At 33.6% G+C, this 16,279-nt stretch overlaps 1 protein-coding gene across 4 annotated transcripts in view; it reads right to left on the bottom strand.

The window, feature by feature from the left end:
- DENND1B (DENN domain containing 1B) overlaps window positions 1–16,279 on the bottom strand; it is a 265,482-nt gene that overhangs the window by 43,714 nt on the left and 205,489 nt on the right. For all 4 annotated transcript variants that reach the window (XM_055319215.1, XM_055319213.1, XM_055319216.1 and 1 more), the window contains one exon: window positions 4,551–4,641. In XM_055319215.1, coding sequence (XP_055175190.1) covers window positions 4,551–4,641 — 91 coding nt within the window. The remainder of the gene's footprint in view (window positions 1–4,550; window positions 4,642–16,279) is intronic.

The following is a 16,279-nucleotide window of genomic DNA, read 5'->3' on the forward strand; positions in this document are numbered from 1 at the left end:
TATATGATAACTAGTTAGAACACTGTCAATCCAGAAAATACTTTTTTAAGTCCCTAAACTACAAAGAAAATAAGTATCATAAAACATCAGAGCAGTTTTAGAAAGTTCAGTGTCTTATTTCGAGTTGTGAGGAACAAAAATGGTTCCTATGAGGCTCTTCAGAGGTCACAAAATGTTTTCTACCTACCTACATTACTTTATTTAAGTTGTGTTTTTACACTCTTAAGATAGGCAAAGCGAGGTAGCACAGTTCAATGAGGGAGCAAGTCGGCTTTGGAGTACAATAGATCTGAGAGTTCAAGTCCACTGTATCCTTGTAAACTATGCAATTTGGGACTAGGTCTTTAACCTGGCTGCTACAATGTTACTTAGTACAGTACCTAGAACATTACAGTTACACCAAAAATGTAAGTCATTATTGTCAGTAACATGCCAAAGGTTCTGAGGTGGTACATTATTTGCCCAAGGTTGCAAAGATAGCAATTAAGAAAGAAAAAGAATCTAGGTATTTGAATTCTTGGTTCAGTAGTCCTTCAACTCTGAAATTCTACCTCTTAAGATTGCTTAATAAAATATGATAAAACAGAGATTTTCTCTGTACCACTTCACACTAATTTCATTAGAAAGCAGATACCTTGAGAAGAAACAGTTGACAGAATGAGCAATAATAATCCAGAATTATATGCAGAGGGGAAAACAGGAAGTCCCTAAATAAACTGCTTGAGATGATAGGGAAACATGTGTAACAATTTAGGTAGATTCTTGTTAAAGAAATTTTTAAAAGATATTTGTGTCTCTAAATTTAGTGCTTTTCATATTGAAAGTTTCTATTTCCACAAAATTTATGAGACAAGCACATTATTCTTTAAAAAAAAATTTAAGGCTGTTTTTCTTCTTAAAAATGGATCTGAATGCCAAAAAAAATGTCTGAGTTCTTCCACCAAAGTAACTGGATTATGGAAATAACCATTATTGAGGAAATTCCTAACATTGTTCTCATTAAACATACAAGTGATTTTCTCACACTCAAGGACAAAATATCTTTGTTTCTCACTTGTGTAAAGATTTCTTCTTCAAATGTATTTGTTTAAATTCCAGTGATTTGGAGTTACTTCTCAAAAAACATATAAATTTACCTAAATGGTTCAGTGAAGACAGAAAAATGCCGCTAAAGCGGATGACTACCTACTACCTCTTCAAATTCCCTTGGTGCTTTGGTCAGTACAATAAATAAATAAATAAAAGATTGATCAGATTATGTGAGGAAATCACTGAAGAAACAAATGCTAATGAAGAATAACTATATGCTTCTACATAAAATCAACCTGAAAATGTTTCTCCTTTTTAAAATTTAGATAATTGGAATTGGATTTTAAAAACTAGTCTTATTTTAAATGAAAAAATAATATGCAAAAAAACTCAACCCATGTTCTTAACTACTCAATATTCCTTAGCTGCTTTTTCATAGACCAATATGTGTGTTTACCTAATTGCATCATTTGTTCTACTCATGTCCACTTTTATTACCTTTCAACCTCTGGATATTCTTCGCTTTACACACTTCCTGGTATTACTTCCCTGTTAAGATTGAATATTCTACAAGGGTCTCATGAAAAAAAATCAGGAGTAACAGAGATTTCTTTAACAGCCCTGACTGCAGGGATTCACAGGACAGAAAATGGTTTTTGGAAATCTGTACGCATCCACAGTCTGTAACCATAGTTCTAGATTCAATCTGGATCTAGATTTTCTATGTATGACTGTCCTGCCCTGTATATTTTTATCGGAGCCACAATCATTATAAAATTCTACGATGCTCACATTCATTTTATCATAACTGTGTATACTGGCAGCAAATACCGTATACAAACTGCCACTGTAACGACACAGAAAGGGGAGAAACTAAATGCTTCTCTGAAACATCCTAATTATTTTTGTTTCAAGGAACATAATTTTGTCCTCAGCTTTAGCGAATGTTGATTTCTCTTATAGTGATCCTTCTTAGGGCTTTATGTGTACGAAATCTTCAACAGATAATCAAGGGATGGGAATTTTACTTTTATCCAATCAGAGTACAGAAAGTTTGGGTAGTGCTCTTGTTTACTGAGTGTCTTCCAATTAAGATTTCTTATCATAAGAAAGCAATATATTATCGTTATTAAAGCAAGAGCTTTGAAGCCAGGCAGATACATGTCTACAGGCTAGCTTAGACTCTAGCCCCAGTAGCTATGTGACCTTGAGCAAGCTGCTGAGGTAAGTGCCCTCATAAAGCTGGGGATGGATAATCAAAATACCCCGTAGGTGCTGTGAGGATTAAATGAGATAAAATTGGTAGAGCTCTTCTAAGAGATCCTGTCACATGTTAATAAGTAGGAACAAGTATAATTATTATCACTATGAGAGAAACAACAGTTAAAATAGTTTACTTCTTTGAAAAATAGTTTCATAGCATGATATAGACATCTTCTTTCTTACAAATGTAGGTTAAGTGACAAATGTATAATGTTCTTTTATCTATATATCTCCTCATTTATAAGAACATTACTACTTTTTACTAGATCATTCATATTTTTATTTAAAATCTGAACAAATTGTGCTTTCCTTTCTTCTGAGAATAATCTCTATGTATCTCTAGAATAATAATCTAAAATAATTAAAAAATAACACTTGCTAACCAGGCATAATTTTTAATATACTTTCTTGCTGTACACACTGAAATTAGTACTTGTTCAACTATGCTTTCCTTTTGAGTCAGTACTGCCCCCGCCACCACCAAATTAAGATAGGTGTTCAAAATCTTTTTCATTTTTAGAAAGGACAACAAAGTGGTTGGCATGAAGTTGAACTGAAAATGTAGCAGTCTCTAAGTCAGATGCCAACTGGCGATCAATTTTTTATCCTTTTTAAACCATAAGGCCTTTAATGAACAATTTTAGCAACCGCTTTCCCACTGGAAAAGCCCATCTATCCTCTATTCTAGTACAGAGGTATCTGGACTAATGGTTAAGACTACAGAATTTAACTATACAAAACGATCATAGTTCTACCCCATTACTGTCACAAGATGTCATCTTCAATTCCATATAAGATACTAGCGCCACGGGTCATAAAAATAATGAGACAGCAGTTATATAAATACTGAATAGATGCCTCAAGCAATTTGTCCATGAGCTGACAATATTTTGCTTGTCTGAGTTGAAAAGCAGAAAAGCCTTATTTTAACACAAAAATTCCATTGAAGCTAAATTTTTACCCATGAGCTGAGGAAAGCAAGGAGCTGAATGACTGACTGCACACTTGGCTTACTTGCTGAGTCAAGTAAACTAAGTTTTTCCCAAAGCTAAATGCTTTCAATGAAATGCTATACTTATGTCAGATGAAGATCCATAAATGCTCAGTTCCTTTGTACCTCTTTTAATGAACAATTATCTAAATGGTTTTTGTATTTCTATGGTACAAAAATATATCTTATTTAAGAATAAAATTAAATTTGGGGAAATCTGTAGATGAGTACTTATTACTCTTTGTTTTTTCATGTTTTATTTCTCAATTCTAGTAACTATTTATTCACACATATCCCAAAGACATTTTCCCCAAAATTAAACCTATAAATAAAGAGAAAAAATTACCATTATACATGGTGAGAATGAACACATCAGAGATTTTTGTTTGTTTAGTCCACCTCGTATCTGGAACAGTGCCTAGTATATAGGTAAACACTTAGCACAAATACCAGCTGAATAAATCAATGTGACATTGCAAGGACTCAAGCAAAATTCTCTGCCAGAGTCAGGACTATATACCAGAGCAATCATGTACAAAGTACCAGTTCATAAGTCATTAACTGCCTAGATAATTGTAACGTTGTTTGAGATCTTACATATCAAACATTGCAATTGTTTAATTAAAGTGCATTATATTAAATAAAAATGAGATATCACCTAGCTTATGTTTCACACATACAAAATAATACGACGCCTTCCATTTATTTAGTGAGCACTTTTTACAGTGACAAGTGTAAGCACATGGGATGGTAAACTGAAAAGTCTTTTCCTCATGCTGCAGTGTTCTGCAAAGCAAAAAAAAGGTAAAGACTTCTATAACAATACACTTACTTAAAATGTAAAAAAGCACTTGTGGTATTCAATTTTTTTAGATAATATTACAATCTAATATTTCAATTATAATCTCAGTTCTGTAATTCTTACTTAGTAGTAGCCATCACTGTTTTTTTTTTTGTTTTGTTTTTTTTTTTTTTAGCAGAGAATACTAGTCAGGATGCAAGACAGGAAGATATAAGCTAACTGCATTTCTGTGACATTTATTTCTACTAATATTAAGAGATTATCCAAGTAAACGAGTAGCAATTCATGAGACCATCTTAACACCTTGAATAATAATACCATAGCTCTCATAAGATGAAAAAATATATCTAAGACATTAGAGAAAATAGTTGTTTATGAAGTAGAGTATATCAGATAGATACAAGTGCAAAAATCAAGACAATTGTTACTCAGAAAATGGATAATCATACTAGAACTAGTCTTTACCTCCACAAAAGCCACCTGAAGTGATTTCCTCTTCAAATATATCAGAGAAACCTCTTCCTGCATTTAGTTTTGCCAGTCGACCATCAATAAACTGAAATTAAAAAGTGTCATATGTTAATTTTCATTCATAAAATTAATTTTACTTATAAAAATTAGTATCAGATATTCATATAAATATAAATCACACATATATGTGTGTACACACATATATAGGTACATGACAAAAAAATTAAAATAGCAAGAGCTCAGTAAAATAACAGCTCTGTAGTTAAATCAGAAATGTATGGCACAGATTCTAACTTCATGAACAAGAAAAAGAATGTACATTTACTGGCACTTGGTTACTTTCTATTTTATTTATCTGCAGCATCTGAAATTTGTATCTCTTGGATCATAAAAATATTATAAATGTTTTGAGGTTTCTCCATTCATAACGAAGGTGAAGTATCTTTAAGTTCCCTTGCATAAGAAGACAAGGGTAACATAAAGAAAGACTTTATGATGTCTGAAATGTAGACTTGAAGATTTAGAGATTAATACAAAATGTTTGTTTTTATGCTGGAATTAATCCTGGCTGCAATTTTTTTACCCTGGAGAATTTAAATTTAGCCAAATTAAAATAAAGTAGCTTGACTTTTAAATACTTCTCAATCTGCCCTAGTTTTTTTAAAAAGTTTTCTATTTAAATGAACAAAACTAATTGAGAGGAATTCTATAGAGCAATACAATATTCCTCAGGCAGCAATTTAGCAATTATTTAATGGTAGTAAGTTGTATCAGTTTTAAGACTTTGAGACAGAAATTTCTTACAGACCAAATTAAGAAAGAAACAAATGAAGTCAACAGAGTTCTGTTCGAACTGTGGTTTAACTACCTCTATATTATCATAGAATAATTTTGACCCAAAATGGGTTTAAACATAGTCTAAAAGGATGTACACTCATAGCTTTTTTTAAAAAAAGTATGAGTTGCTCTCATGAAAATTAAAATTTTTGAGGGTATGGACTATAGATTACCCAGTTTTATATCCTCATTATGCTTGGAATTCAAAAAGTTGCCAGTAATATAAACAAATATGAATAGGAGTTGGGAGAATGAGACGTTTGTATCACATCTCTGCCGCTTATTAGCTTTATGATCTTGGGCAACTTGCTGACTGAGTCTGTTTCTCCTTCTATAAAATGGGAAAAATAATAAATATCTTATGGTGTTTTGTGAGGTTTAATTGAAACAATATGAAGTACCTAGATTGCAGGCATAGCATAAATGTTAAATACTAAAGTCCACCTTTTCCCACTACCACCACCACCTTTTTGATCTTTATCCATTTATGAGTTTCCTGAGTGCAGGATCACTGTCTTTCTCATGTGTGTATCTTTAATACCTGGCAAATGCCTAACATATAGTTTGAAATGAATGCTTGCTGAAAGACTGAAGTATACTGAAACAATGTGAAAGGTATATATGGAATTATTCATTTCATTGTATTGAGATAAAAGTAGTAAGACACAATGTTGGCATCTTTGCTACATATGATAAATGGTTAATTTGAAAACAAAGTGGTTTAAAATGCTTGCAAAATTTGACTTTCTTAGATTTTCAACACAGCATTATAAATCAAACTGAAGTGATCTAAGTTGATGGACTAAGTATCATTTTGAAAAAAATAAGGTGAAGCAAAATGATAAGTTCAAAGTAATACATTACTGACAAATGAAGCAAACTAAGACATCCTTTTAAAGGACTTAATTTGCTTTAAAAGATTAAGACTACAAGACTTTTTAAAAGGCTTTCATTTTTATGTTTACTAGAAATAATCCATCCATTTTAGTTTGAGTGGAATAGTTCAACGTCCAAAAAGAGATAAATCCCCAAACTATTTACTGATTATGCATTTTTGAGCATGAGTAACTACTTTGTGTTACTGAACTAGTGAATTGAGCCAATAAAAATTAATCACTTGGTAAAATGCTATGTGCTATCACTGACTTTGCAAACAACCCTGTCGGTGACAATCAGACATTTATCTACATACATACTTAATGAAAATGTTTGCTCTTAAAATAAAAGATGGATTTTATGCACACACACACATATTCAATATACAAACACAATATAGATACCCAGGGATAAGCTGAGAAGTGGCATTAACGGAGAAAAATATGCTTAATGTAACAGTTCTCTAAATTCCTTTTTCTAGTTTTCATTCAGTAACCAGTAACATCTTTTTTCTTTTTCTTCAAGTGGAGTTGGTTCGTGGTCACCCTACTTTGTAATTCTGGAGGATCTCATAGTAAGTAAAAAGGATAAGAGTATTTTTAGCTATTTTGCATAGAAATAATTTTGAACTAAAAATATTATCTGTTGGAAAAGCTATGACTTTATAATGGGCTGTAACCTGTCGCTTGATTAATAGTTACCACATAATTTAGTAAACATGTATCTTTAGGTAATCAGAAGATGTAAGTTTTGGAAGTATTAATTTGGAATTACAAGTAATGACAAGTAACACTGTTATTAACAATGAAAGTGCTACAGATAGAACATAACATTAGGTTGCAAGTATAGCAAATTCTTAAAGGAATTTAAGAGTTGGCATTAAGATGATGCTTTTTACATGAATCTTAATATTTTGCTTTTCGTTCCAAAAGTGAAAATTAAAACCTAGATCTAAACATGCTATGTAATCACACCAAATAACAAATAACATAATTGGAAATTTCAAAAAAATTCATAGACCTAATTCCATGGCATGGGTTCCATAATTTTATCGTAAATTAGAAATAGATAAAATTCATTCAAATAAGGATATATATATATATATATATAGGTGCCTGAGTGGCTTAGTAGGTTAACTGTCTGCCTTCTGCTCAGGTCATGATCCCAAGGTCTTGGGACAGAGTTCCGTGTGGGGCTCCCTGATCAGCAGGGAGCTTGCTTCTTCCTCTCCCTCTGCCTCTTCCCCCTCCCCCCTGTTCTTGTACTCATGTGCTCTCTCTCTCAAATAAATAAAATTTTAAAAAGATATATAGTTATCAAGATCATTAATATTATTCCCTCCAAATCACCAATTATTACAAGAATTGAATTTTTTTGACCCTTATGACACAATCTTAAAATAGCGTGACAGGTGATGAGAAATATTTTTAAGCAGTAAAGCTACTTCCTGCTACTCTTTTTGATACTATTATTGCTAAGGCTTTTCAAAGCATTTTTATCTCCAAATAACCACCTTAATAGGAAACTGAGTCCATTTAAAGAAACTAGCATTTTAAATGGACTTCAGTAAGCAATACTGTTAAATAAACATTCATCATCAATTTTCAAATGCAATTCAATATAAATATTTTAAAAATATAATAAAATGTGAAGAATAGACTTAGTGGTATGCTTCTTCACCAGAAAATATAAAGAATATGTTCTGATCAGATTCAGATTCACAGAGTAAACTTAAATGGCCCAGGAGACTATGTATCTTTCCTTTAAGAGATAAATTGTATGTTTCTCACAGTTCTTTAATTCTTCACCAGTCAGTGCACTTCTGGCATTTAATCCAAAAATCCAAAACAAATTATGCTATTAATCAATGTCCTAAATGCCTTCAGTTGTGTAGACAGACATAGGTTATGTAAATGCGTAATTGCAATCAATCCATCAAAACTCTGAGGATGACAATAATTAAATTTTAAGATGCTTATATGATTTTTAAAGATTTTGACTTTTTAAAAAGAGATTTGGAGAAAGAGGGTTAGTGGTACAGTTCTTTGTTGTGCTGTAGAAGCAGAAAGACGGAGTGCTGTTTTTTGTGCTTGTTCCTGAAGCAAAGCAGCAGAGGCACCGGAACAACACAATAAACACATCCATCCTCCCCAATTCCTTTTTCAGCCTGGAGGAAAAATTAACATAGCTCAAAATTTATCTCTTGTTAGAAATTCTTCTTGGCACAAATATAAGATAACTAATCTAATAAAGGTTTGAGAGCTAGAGAAAAATACATTTTTAATGAGACAGCAATCTTTAGCAATTTAAAGAAAAATTTAAATACAGTAAAAATTACTTTTAAAATATATGAATTTATGACAGATCTTTAAAATTTCCTTTTTATATAATGCTTTGGGCTAAAAAAAAATAAGTAGTCTAATTTAAATATTCCCTTTTTATAAATGCTCAGTAAACCTTGACAGGTTAGTGAAAACTACACTAAAGTGTTACAATAAATTAAGTCAAAAGATATTTATAGACACCTGCTAAATGCAAGGCATTCTGTTAGTAGCTGTATATAAACACAAACTGCTATAACAAATGGGAATAAGGTAGGTCAGTTTAGAGCTAAAACAAAAGAATTAAGTATATGAAGAAATAGAAATAAACTGTTATTTTTATTCCATTTCAAGTATTAGGTAACTGAAACTGTAAGATTACTAAATTACAGTACCATGGGATAATGACCAGAAAGCACTTTGCAGAGCATAAAAATCCCATTTGGTGTGATTTATTATTAGAACTAATAACTTAAAACAACATTAATGGAATAACACTATCCTCCAGGATATATCAACCAATAGTCATTAAATAATCTGCAACAAAATCAGGTCTCTTAAACTTCATGACCACCAGGCCAAAGAATTAATTAATTCAATCATTTGATAAATATCTAATTGAATGTTTACTGTATGCCAGGAACTTTTCTAGATGCCTAAAATACAGAAATGAATAAAAGGAAAATTCAAGCCTTTGTGAACTTTCTTTTTTCTTGAGGAGTCTAACTAAAGGTTTACTGATTTATCTTTTCAAAGAACTAGGTCTTAGTTTCATTGATCTTTTCTATTCTTTTTTAAATGTCTATTTTCGTTTATTTCCTCTCTGATCTTTATTATTTCTTTCCTTCTACTTTGTTCCTTTAAACTTAGACTATTTGAGACTTTCCTTGTTTTTTGAGATACCTGTGTGTCTCTTCAGACAAAGGCAACAAAAGCAAAAATTAACAAATGAGGGGGCAGCCCTGGTGGCACAGCGGTTTAGTACTGCCTGCAGCCTGGGGTGTGATCCTGGAGACCTAGGATTGAGTCCCACGTCGGGCTCCCTGCATGGAGCCTGCTTCTCCCTCTGCCTGTGTCTCTGCCTCTCTCTCTCTCTCAAATAAATAAAACATTAAAAAAAATAAGCTAAAAAGGGTTTTTTCAATAAATTATTGAAAAAAATTAACAAATGAGACTATATCAAACTAAGAAGCTCTAGCATAGTGAAGGAAACCATCAGCAACATGAAAAAAAAACAACTACTGAATGGGAGAAGATACTTGCAAATGATGTAGCAGTTGAAGGGTCGATATCCAAATTATATAAAGATCTCATACAACTCAAAACAAAACAAAACAAAAACCCAATTAAAAAATGGGCAGAGGACCTGAACAGACATTTTTCCAAAGATGACATACAGATGAATGATAGGCATATGGAAAGATGTTCAACATTATGAATCAACAGAGAAATGCAAATCAAAACAAGATTACATCTCAAAACTGTCAAAATAGCTATTATCAAACAAACAAAAAATAAGTGTTGGCAAAGATGCTGGCAACATGTCCTGTTGGTGGGAATGTAAATTGGTGCAGCTACTAACAGTATGGAGGCTTCTTCAAAAAATTAACAATAGAACTACCATAGTATCCAGAAATTTTACTTTTGGGTATTTATCCAAAAAAATTAAAACACTAATTAGAAAGATATATGTACCCCTATGTTCATTGCAGCATTGCTCACAATAGCCAAGCTAGGACAGTGACCTGTGTCCACTGATAATTGAATGGATAAAGATATTCATTATATATATATATATATATATATATATATATATATATTCATTATATATATAATGAAATCTGGCCATTTGCCAAAATATAAATAGACATAGAGGGTATTATGCTAAGTGAAATAAGTTAGGTAGAGAAAGACAAGTATTGTAGGATTTCACTTACATGTGGAATCTTAAAGAAAAATGAACAAACAAAACAAAACAGAAACAGACTTATACATACAGAGAACAAACCACCAGTTGCCAGAGGGAAAGGTGGCAGGAGCATGGGTGAAATAGGTGAAGGAGATTAAGTACAAACTTCCAGTCATCAAATAAGTAAGTCACAAGGATATAAACTACAGCATAGGGAATAAAGTCATTAATATTTTAATAACTTCAGATAGTGACAGGTGGTGACTAGACCCATGGTGATAATCATTTCATAATGTATAAAACTATCGAATCTCTATCTTGTTGTATACCTGAAACTAATACAATACTGTATGTCAATTATAATTCAGTAATAAAAAAAACCCTTCATGATGCTTAGACATTTAGCAGGGGAGAAGGGGAGTGAAAGCATGAAATTAAAAAAAAATGTAATAAATTAAGTAGTGCATTAGGTGGTGAATGGTGTTGGAAAATTAGATAGAATTGCATAAGGAAGACTGGGGAGTTTGGGCAAGGAACTTCCAATTTTGAAGAGTGTAGTCGGGGCAGATATGAAGAAGATGATATCTGAGTCAAGACTTGAAAGCAGTGAGGAAGTAGGCCACACAGTTTATGGGAAAAAGTATTCCAGGGAAAGGGAGCCACCAGCATACATAACACCCTGAGAGAGAAGTAAGCATATAATCAGTAGGCCTGTAGGAAGCTACAGGTGTTGACAGAAAACTCAGCCAACCGTGAGGACTACTCTCACTTTAAAGTCATAATCTGCCATCTCCAATGTGCTCTGAATGATGCCAAACAATTCTACTATTTTTCTAGTCTACTCTCTCTCCCACCTATTTCATATATTCTCCCTCCTTAAATATTCAACCACTTTCCCCATTCTCTCTCAGCTGATGACCTTGCTTCCTAATTTCACTGAAGGAAGCGGGGTACGTGGGGTGTGTGTGTGGAAGTGGAATCCTGAAGTCATTAAAAGAAAAATTCTGCAAGTTCTAAGCATCTCCAATTATCCAGCCCCTCCACCTCCTCCTCTTCCCATGCCTCTGCTTTCTCTCTTGTTATACATGAAATAACTGTGCTTCTCACAAAGACCAACCCTGCTAACAATTTTCCTTTTCCTGAATATAGCTTTCTTTCTCTACTAGATCTTCCCATCAGCCTACACACGTGTTATTTCTTCTCCTGATCCCTTTTACTTCTCTGGCTAGGTCCATTTCTGCATTGCTTTTTACAGTAAAACACAAAGGAGATATCAGGACTTTGGTCTCCACTTCCTCTTCTCTCATGCTTCAACCATGATTTCTGCCTCACCATTTCAGCGAATTTGCTCTTGCTGAGGACATCAGATCTCACCAAATTCAGTGGTCAGTTTCAGGTCTTTATTTTAATTAACTTGTCACGAGACTTTGGCAGTGCTGTCCCCTTTCTCTTTGGTATTCTTTCCCTATTGAGCCATGAAGATACCTTACTGTGTTGAACTCTCTCTAACCTCACCAGTCACTCACTCTTTCTTAGCCTCCTTCACCATTGCCTCCTGCTATTTATTATCAGTTCCTGGGCTTCTTAAAGACCATTTCTCTGTATAGCCACTCCTCCGATAATCTCAATTTTCCTTGAGTCTAATGGCTTTAAATCCTATCCCTATGTTGATGACTTCCAAATTTCTATTTCCAGTTCTAACTGTATCCTCTGCCTCATTTATCCATTTGCTAACCAAGTTGGATGTCTAACATCTCAAACTTAACATATCCAAAATTGAATTCTTCTCAGCAACATCTTTCTTGTCCATAATATTCCCCATCTCAGGGGAATGACAGCTACATCTTAGCAGTTTCTTGGATAAGAAATCATAAAAACATCTGTGATTCCTCTTTCTTCCACCCATCATACTAAATCTTTCAGAATATCCACTGGCTTTATCTTCAGAATGGATCCATAACCTGACCAGCTGTTACCCTATCTTCCATGAGCCAGTTCCTAAATGCCATCACTTCTCACCAAGATTATAGCAATAGCCTTCCACATCTTCCTCTCTGCTTCTGTCTTTGACCACCCTACAGGAAGTTGCTCAAATGCCACATATTCCATGAAATCCACACTGATTATACTATCTTAAATTCCTTCCTAGCCTCCAAGCTGCCTCCCTTTTCCATTCTATTTACTTTTCCATAGTACTTATCATCTTTGAACATTCTACATAATTTGTTATCTGTCCCCTTCATACTAGAAATAAAAGATTCACAGTCAGATATTATTTTTTGTTTTGTTTTCTGATACATCTTAGCATCCAGAACACTACCTCATACATAAGTAGACACTCAAGACACTCAAATTATATTGAATTGAGAGAATGAATAAAGAATACCTAGATGAATGTTTCCAAAACTTTAGTGTGCATATTACCTATTTCATTAACAATGCAGATTGCCAGGTTTTAATCCAGGCATCTTGAATCAGAAATTTTGAAGGTGAGACTCAAGAATATCCATTTTTAATAGACTTTCTAGGTAAATCTGATGGTTTGAGACCCCTCTTAGAGAAACACTGTTTAAAATACTAATTGAGGGATCCCTGGGTGGCGCAGTGGTTTGGCGCCTGCCTTTGGCCCAGGGCACGATCCTGGAGACCCAGGATCGAATCCCACGTCGGGCTCCCGGTGCCTGGAGCCTGCTTATCCCTCTGCCTGTGTCTCTGTGTGTGTGACTATCATAAATAAAAATATAAATAAATAAATAAATAAATAAATAAATAAATAAATAAATAAATAAAATACTAATTGAAGTGGGGCACCTGGTGGTTCAACCAGTTAAGTGTTTATCTTTGGTTCATGTCAGGATCCCAGGGTTCTGGGATGGAGCCCCAGCAGGGAGTCTGCTTCTCCATCTCCCTCTACCCCTCATCCCCAACCTGTGCGCTCTCTCTCTCTCTCTCTCTCTTTTTAAAGATTGTATTTATTTATTCATGAGACACACACACAGAGAGGCAGGGACATAGGCAGAGGGAGAAACAGGGTCCCCTGCAGGCAGTCCAAAGCGGGACTCGATCTCAGGACCCCGGGATCATGACCTGAGCCAAAGGCAGATGCTCAACTACTGAGCCACCCAAGTGCCCCACTTTCTTTCTCTCAAATAAATAAAATCTTTAAAAAAATTAAAAAATAAAATACTAAGTAAAGTGAACAAAGGATGCTGAAAAATCTATATTCTTTGTCCTGATAAGCTATCTCTCCTGTACAGCCCTTCCTTCTGCCAATAAGTCTCCAGACCTTTCCTATGTCACATTTTATTTTGATTATTTTTTCGTATTACAAAGTCAGTGCTTGATACAATTACCATTTCCCAATAATTCATATATCAAATGTTTCCTAATACTCCAAACCTGTTGAATCTTTAATATAGTAAGGCATGTGTTGATCTTAGCTATAGATTGCATACCATACATAAGTAACTATCATGCTTCTTTTAAGAAAAGATTAATAGGATAATGTAGAAATTCATAGGATTTTATTATTTATGTTAAAAGCTTTCTAAAGTCTTCCAAAATATCTAGCTAACATAAAAGGAAGACTTATGGCTTTTGACTGACTCCTTTTATTCAATATCTTATTCAGTCAGAGAAAGTGGGTCGTAGCACAAAATATAGAGAATGCTCAGGATGTCACTGAATTTTCACTTCTACATCTCACAGCATTATGTGACCCCAGGTTTAAGTTATAGACACCACTCAATCTAAAACACAGTAACACTTGACTCCTACAAGTTCTGGATTTTCCCTAAGTAAGCTTCATTATGATCAATTTTATAAGCTCTTCTATCAAAACTGACAAGACATTTTCATATATATTCTTTATAATGAGTCACTCAGTAGTTTTTATTTTATTTATTTGACAATATTAATTATCTATCATGTATTACATATTAGGATACAAAACACTTTTTAAAAAATGACCCTTGTCTTTACAGAGCCTACAACTCAAGAAAGATCCAAACAAATCAACCTGAATTACGGTCTAAGTTCATAAATCAGTATTCAATAAATGTTATTTTTATATCTTCATAATTACTATCTTTCACTCTCACTGTTTATTAGTAAGCATTTATTATAATCCAAATTATTTTTTGGTACATTCATCAAAAGCAAGAAATTAACATAGATACAGCATTATTAAATAATCTACAGACTATATTCAGGTTATACCAGTTTTTCTACTAATTTCTTGTTTTACCCCAGGATTGAATCCAATCTTTTCCATTTGTAGTTCACTGGTCTTTCGCCTTGCCTCTAGTGATCTAGACACTTTTGGAGAGTACTACTTGGTCATATTGTAGAATGCCCCTGAATATGGGCTGTTCATAGGGACATGAAACTATTTTCAGAGACCTAACAGCAAATTATTCAGAACTGCTATAGCAAAAGTATCTGGAGAAGCATTAGAGAAAAGATCTGAGAAACAGAAGTCATAAAATGAAAGATTTTGTGTGCCGTGCTAGGGGTTTGAACTCCATTCTAAATATAATAGAAAAATATAAGACCTGCTTTTCAGAAAGAACAAACTTAAAGCAGAATGCAAAAAAAAAAAAAGTAGAAGGCAGGAAGGCTTACAGGGAGCTGAAACCCGCTATCCAACATAAGTCACTGACATTGAAATTGGAGAGGATAAAACAGATCATCTAAATAATATTTAGAAAGCAGACTCAACAGAACATAGTAAAGAACTAGAAAATGGACGCAAGAAAGGTCAGTAGTGGTAATATGGGAAAAGAGGGCTCCTCATTTTCTGATTTAGGCAACAGGGTAGCACTAGTTCCAAAAAGACAGAATGCAGGAGGGTCCAGTATGTGTGCACATGTACAGATGCAGGTATCACGATAAGGGTGATGCAGGTATACCTTCGGAGGTGTGCACAAAGATATATACTACGCAAACATACATGCATACATTTACTTCTATATGGGTCTGTGAGAAGGATGTATTGGGGACTCATCATATATAGGTAATTAATGTGGTTGTGGTCTTACATAAGAACCCCCAGTGAGATATACGAATTAGAGAAGGAGAGGCCTAACGATAAAGCCGAGAGGACTGTAACATTTAGAGGACAGGTAAAAGGAGAGTATAACTGTAACGAACATTTAAAGGAACAGCCTAGAGAAAAAGGAGGGGAAAAAAGTTAAAAAAAACGTATTACAGATAGAGAAATAAGTATACAAGAAAGGTACATTAAAGAGGATTAGAGCAAGGATTCTTTTCGTTACACCTGTAACAAAAGCTATCCTCTCAGGAGAAACTATAACGCAAGGGACAATAATAGTGGCATGAAAGAGACTCTATTAAGTAGACACTAAGATACCTAAATGTGAATGTCCTATTGGTATTCTTTTCTTGAGAATCTGTTTAAGCTTTTTATTTTGAAATAATTTTAGATTTATGGGAATGTTGCAAAAATAGAACAGAGAGTTCCCACATAAGCTTTATCCAATTTCCCTTAATGGTAACATCTTATAGAACCATCTTATAGAACCATCTTTCAGAAGCAAGAAATTAACATAGTTATAGTACTATTAAATAATCTACAGACTATATTCAGGTTATATTGGTTTTCCTGCTAATGTCTTATTTTTATTCCATGTTCTAATCCAGTCTTTTCCATTTGTAGTTCATCAGTCTTTCTTTGCCCTTTGTAAATCTTCTTTACCCTTTGGAGAGCACTGCTCAGTCATATTGTAGAATACTCCTCCATGCAGGCTTGTCTAATGTAT

Source organism: Nyctereutes procyonoides, unplaced genomic scaffold, assembly GCF_905146905.1.
Source record: "Nyctereutes procyonoides isolate TBG_1078 unplaced genomic scaffold, NYPRO_anot_genome, whole genome shotgun sequence".
NCBI classification, from domain to species: Eukaryota; Metazoa; Chordata; class Mammalia; order Carnivora; family Canidae; genus Nyctereutes; species Nyctereutes procyonoides.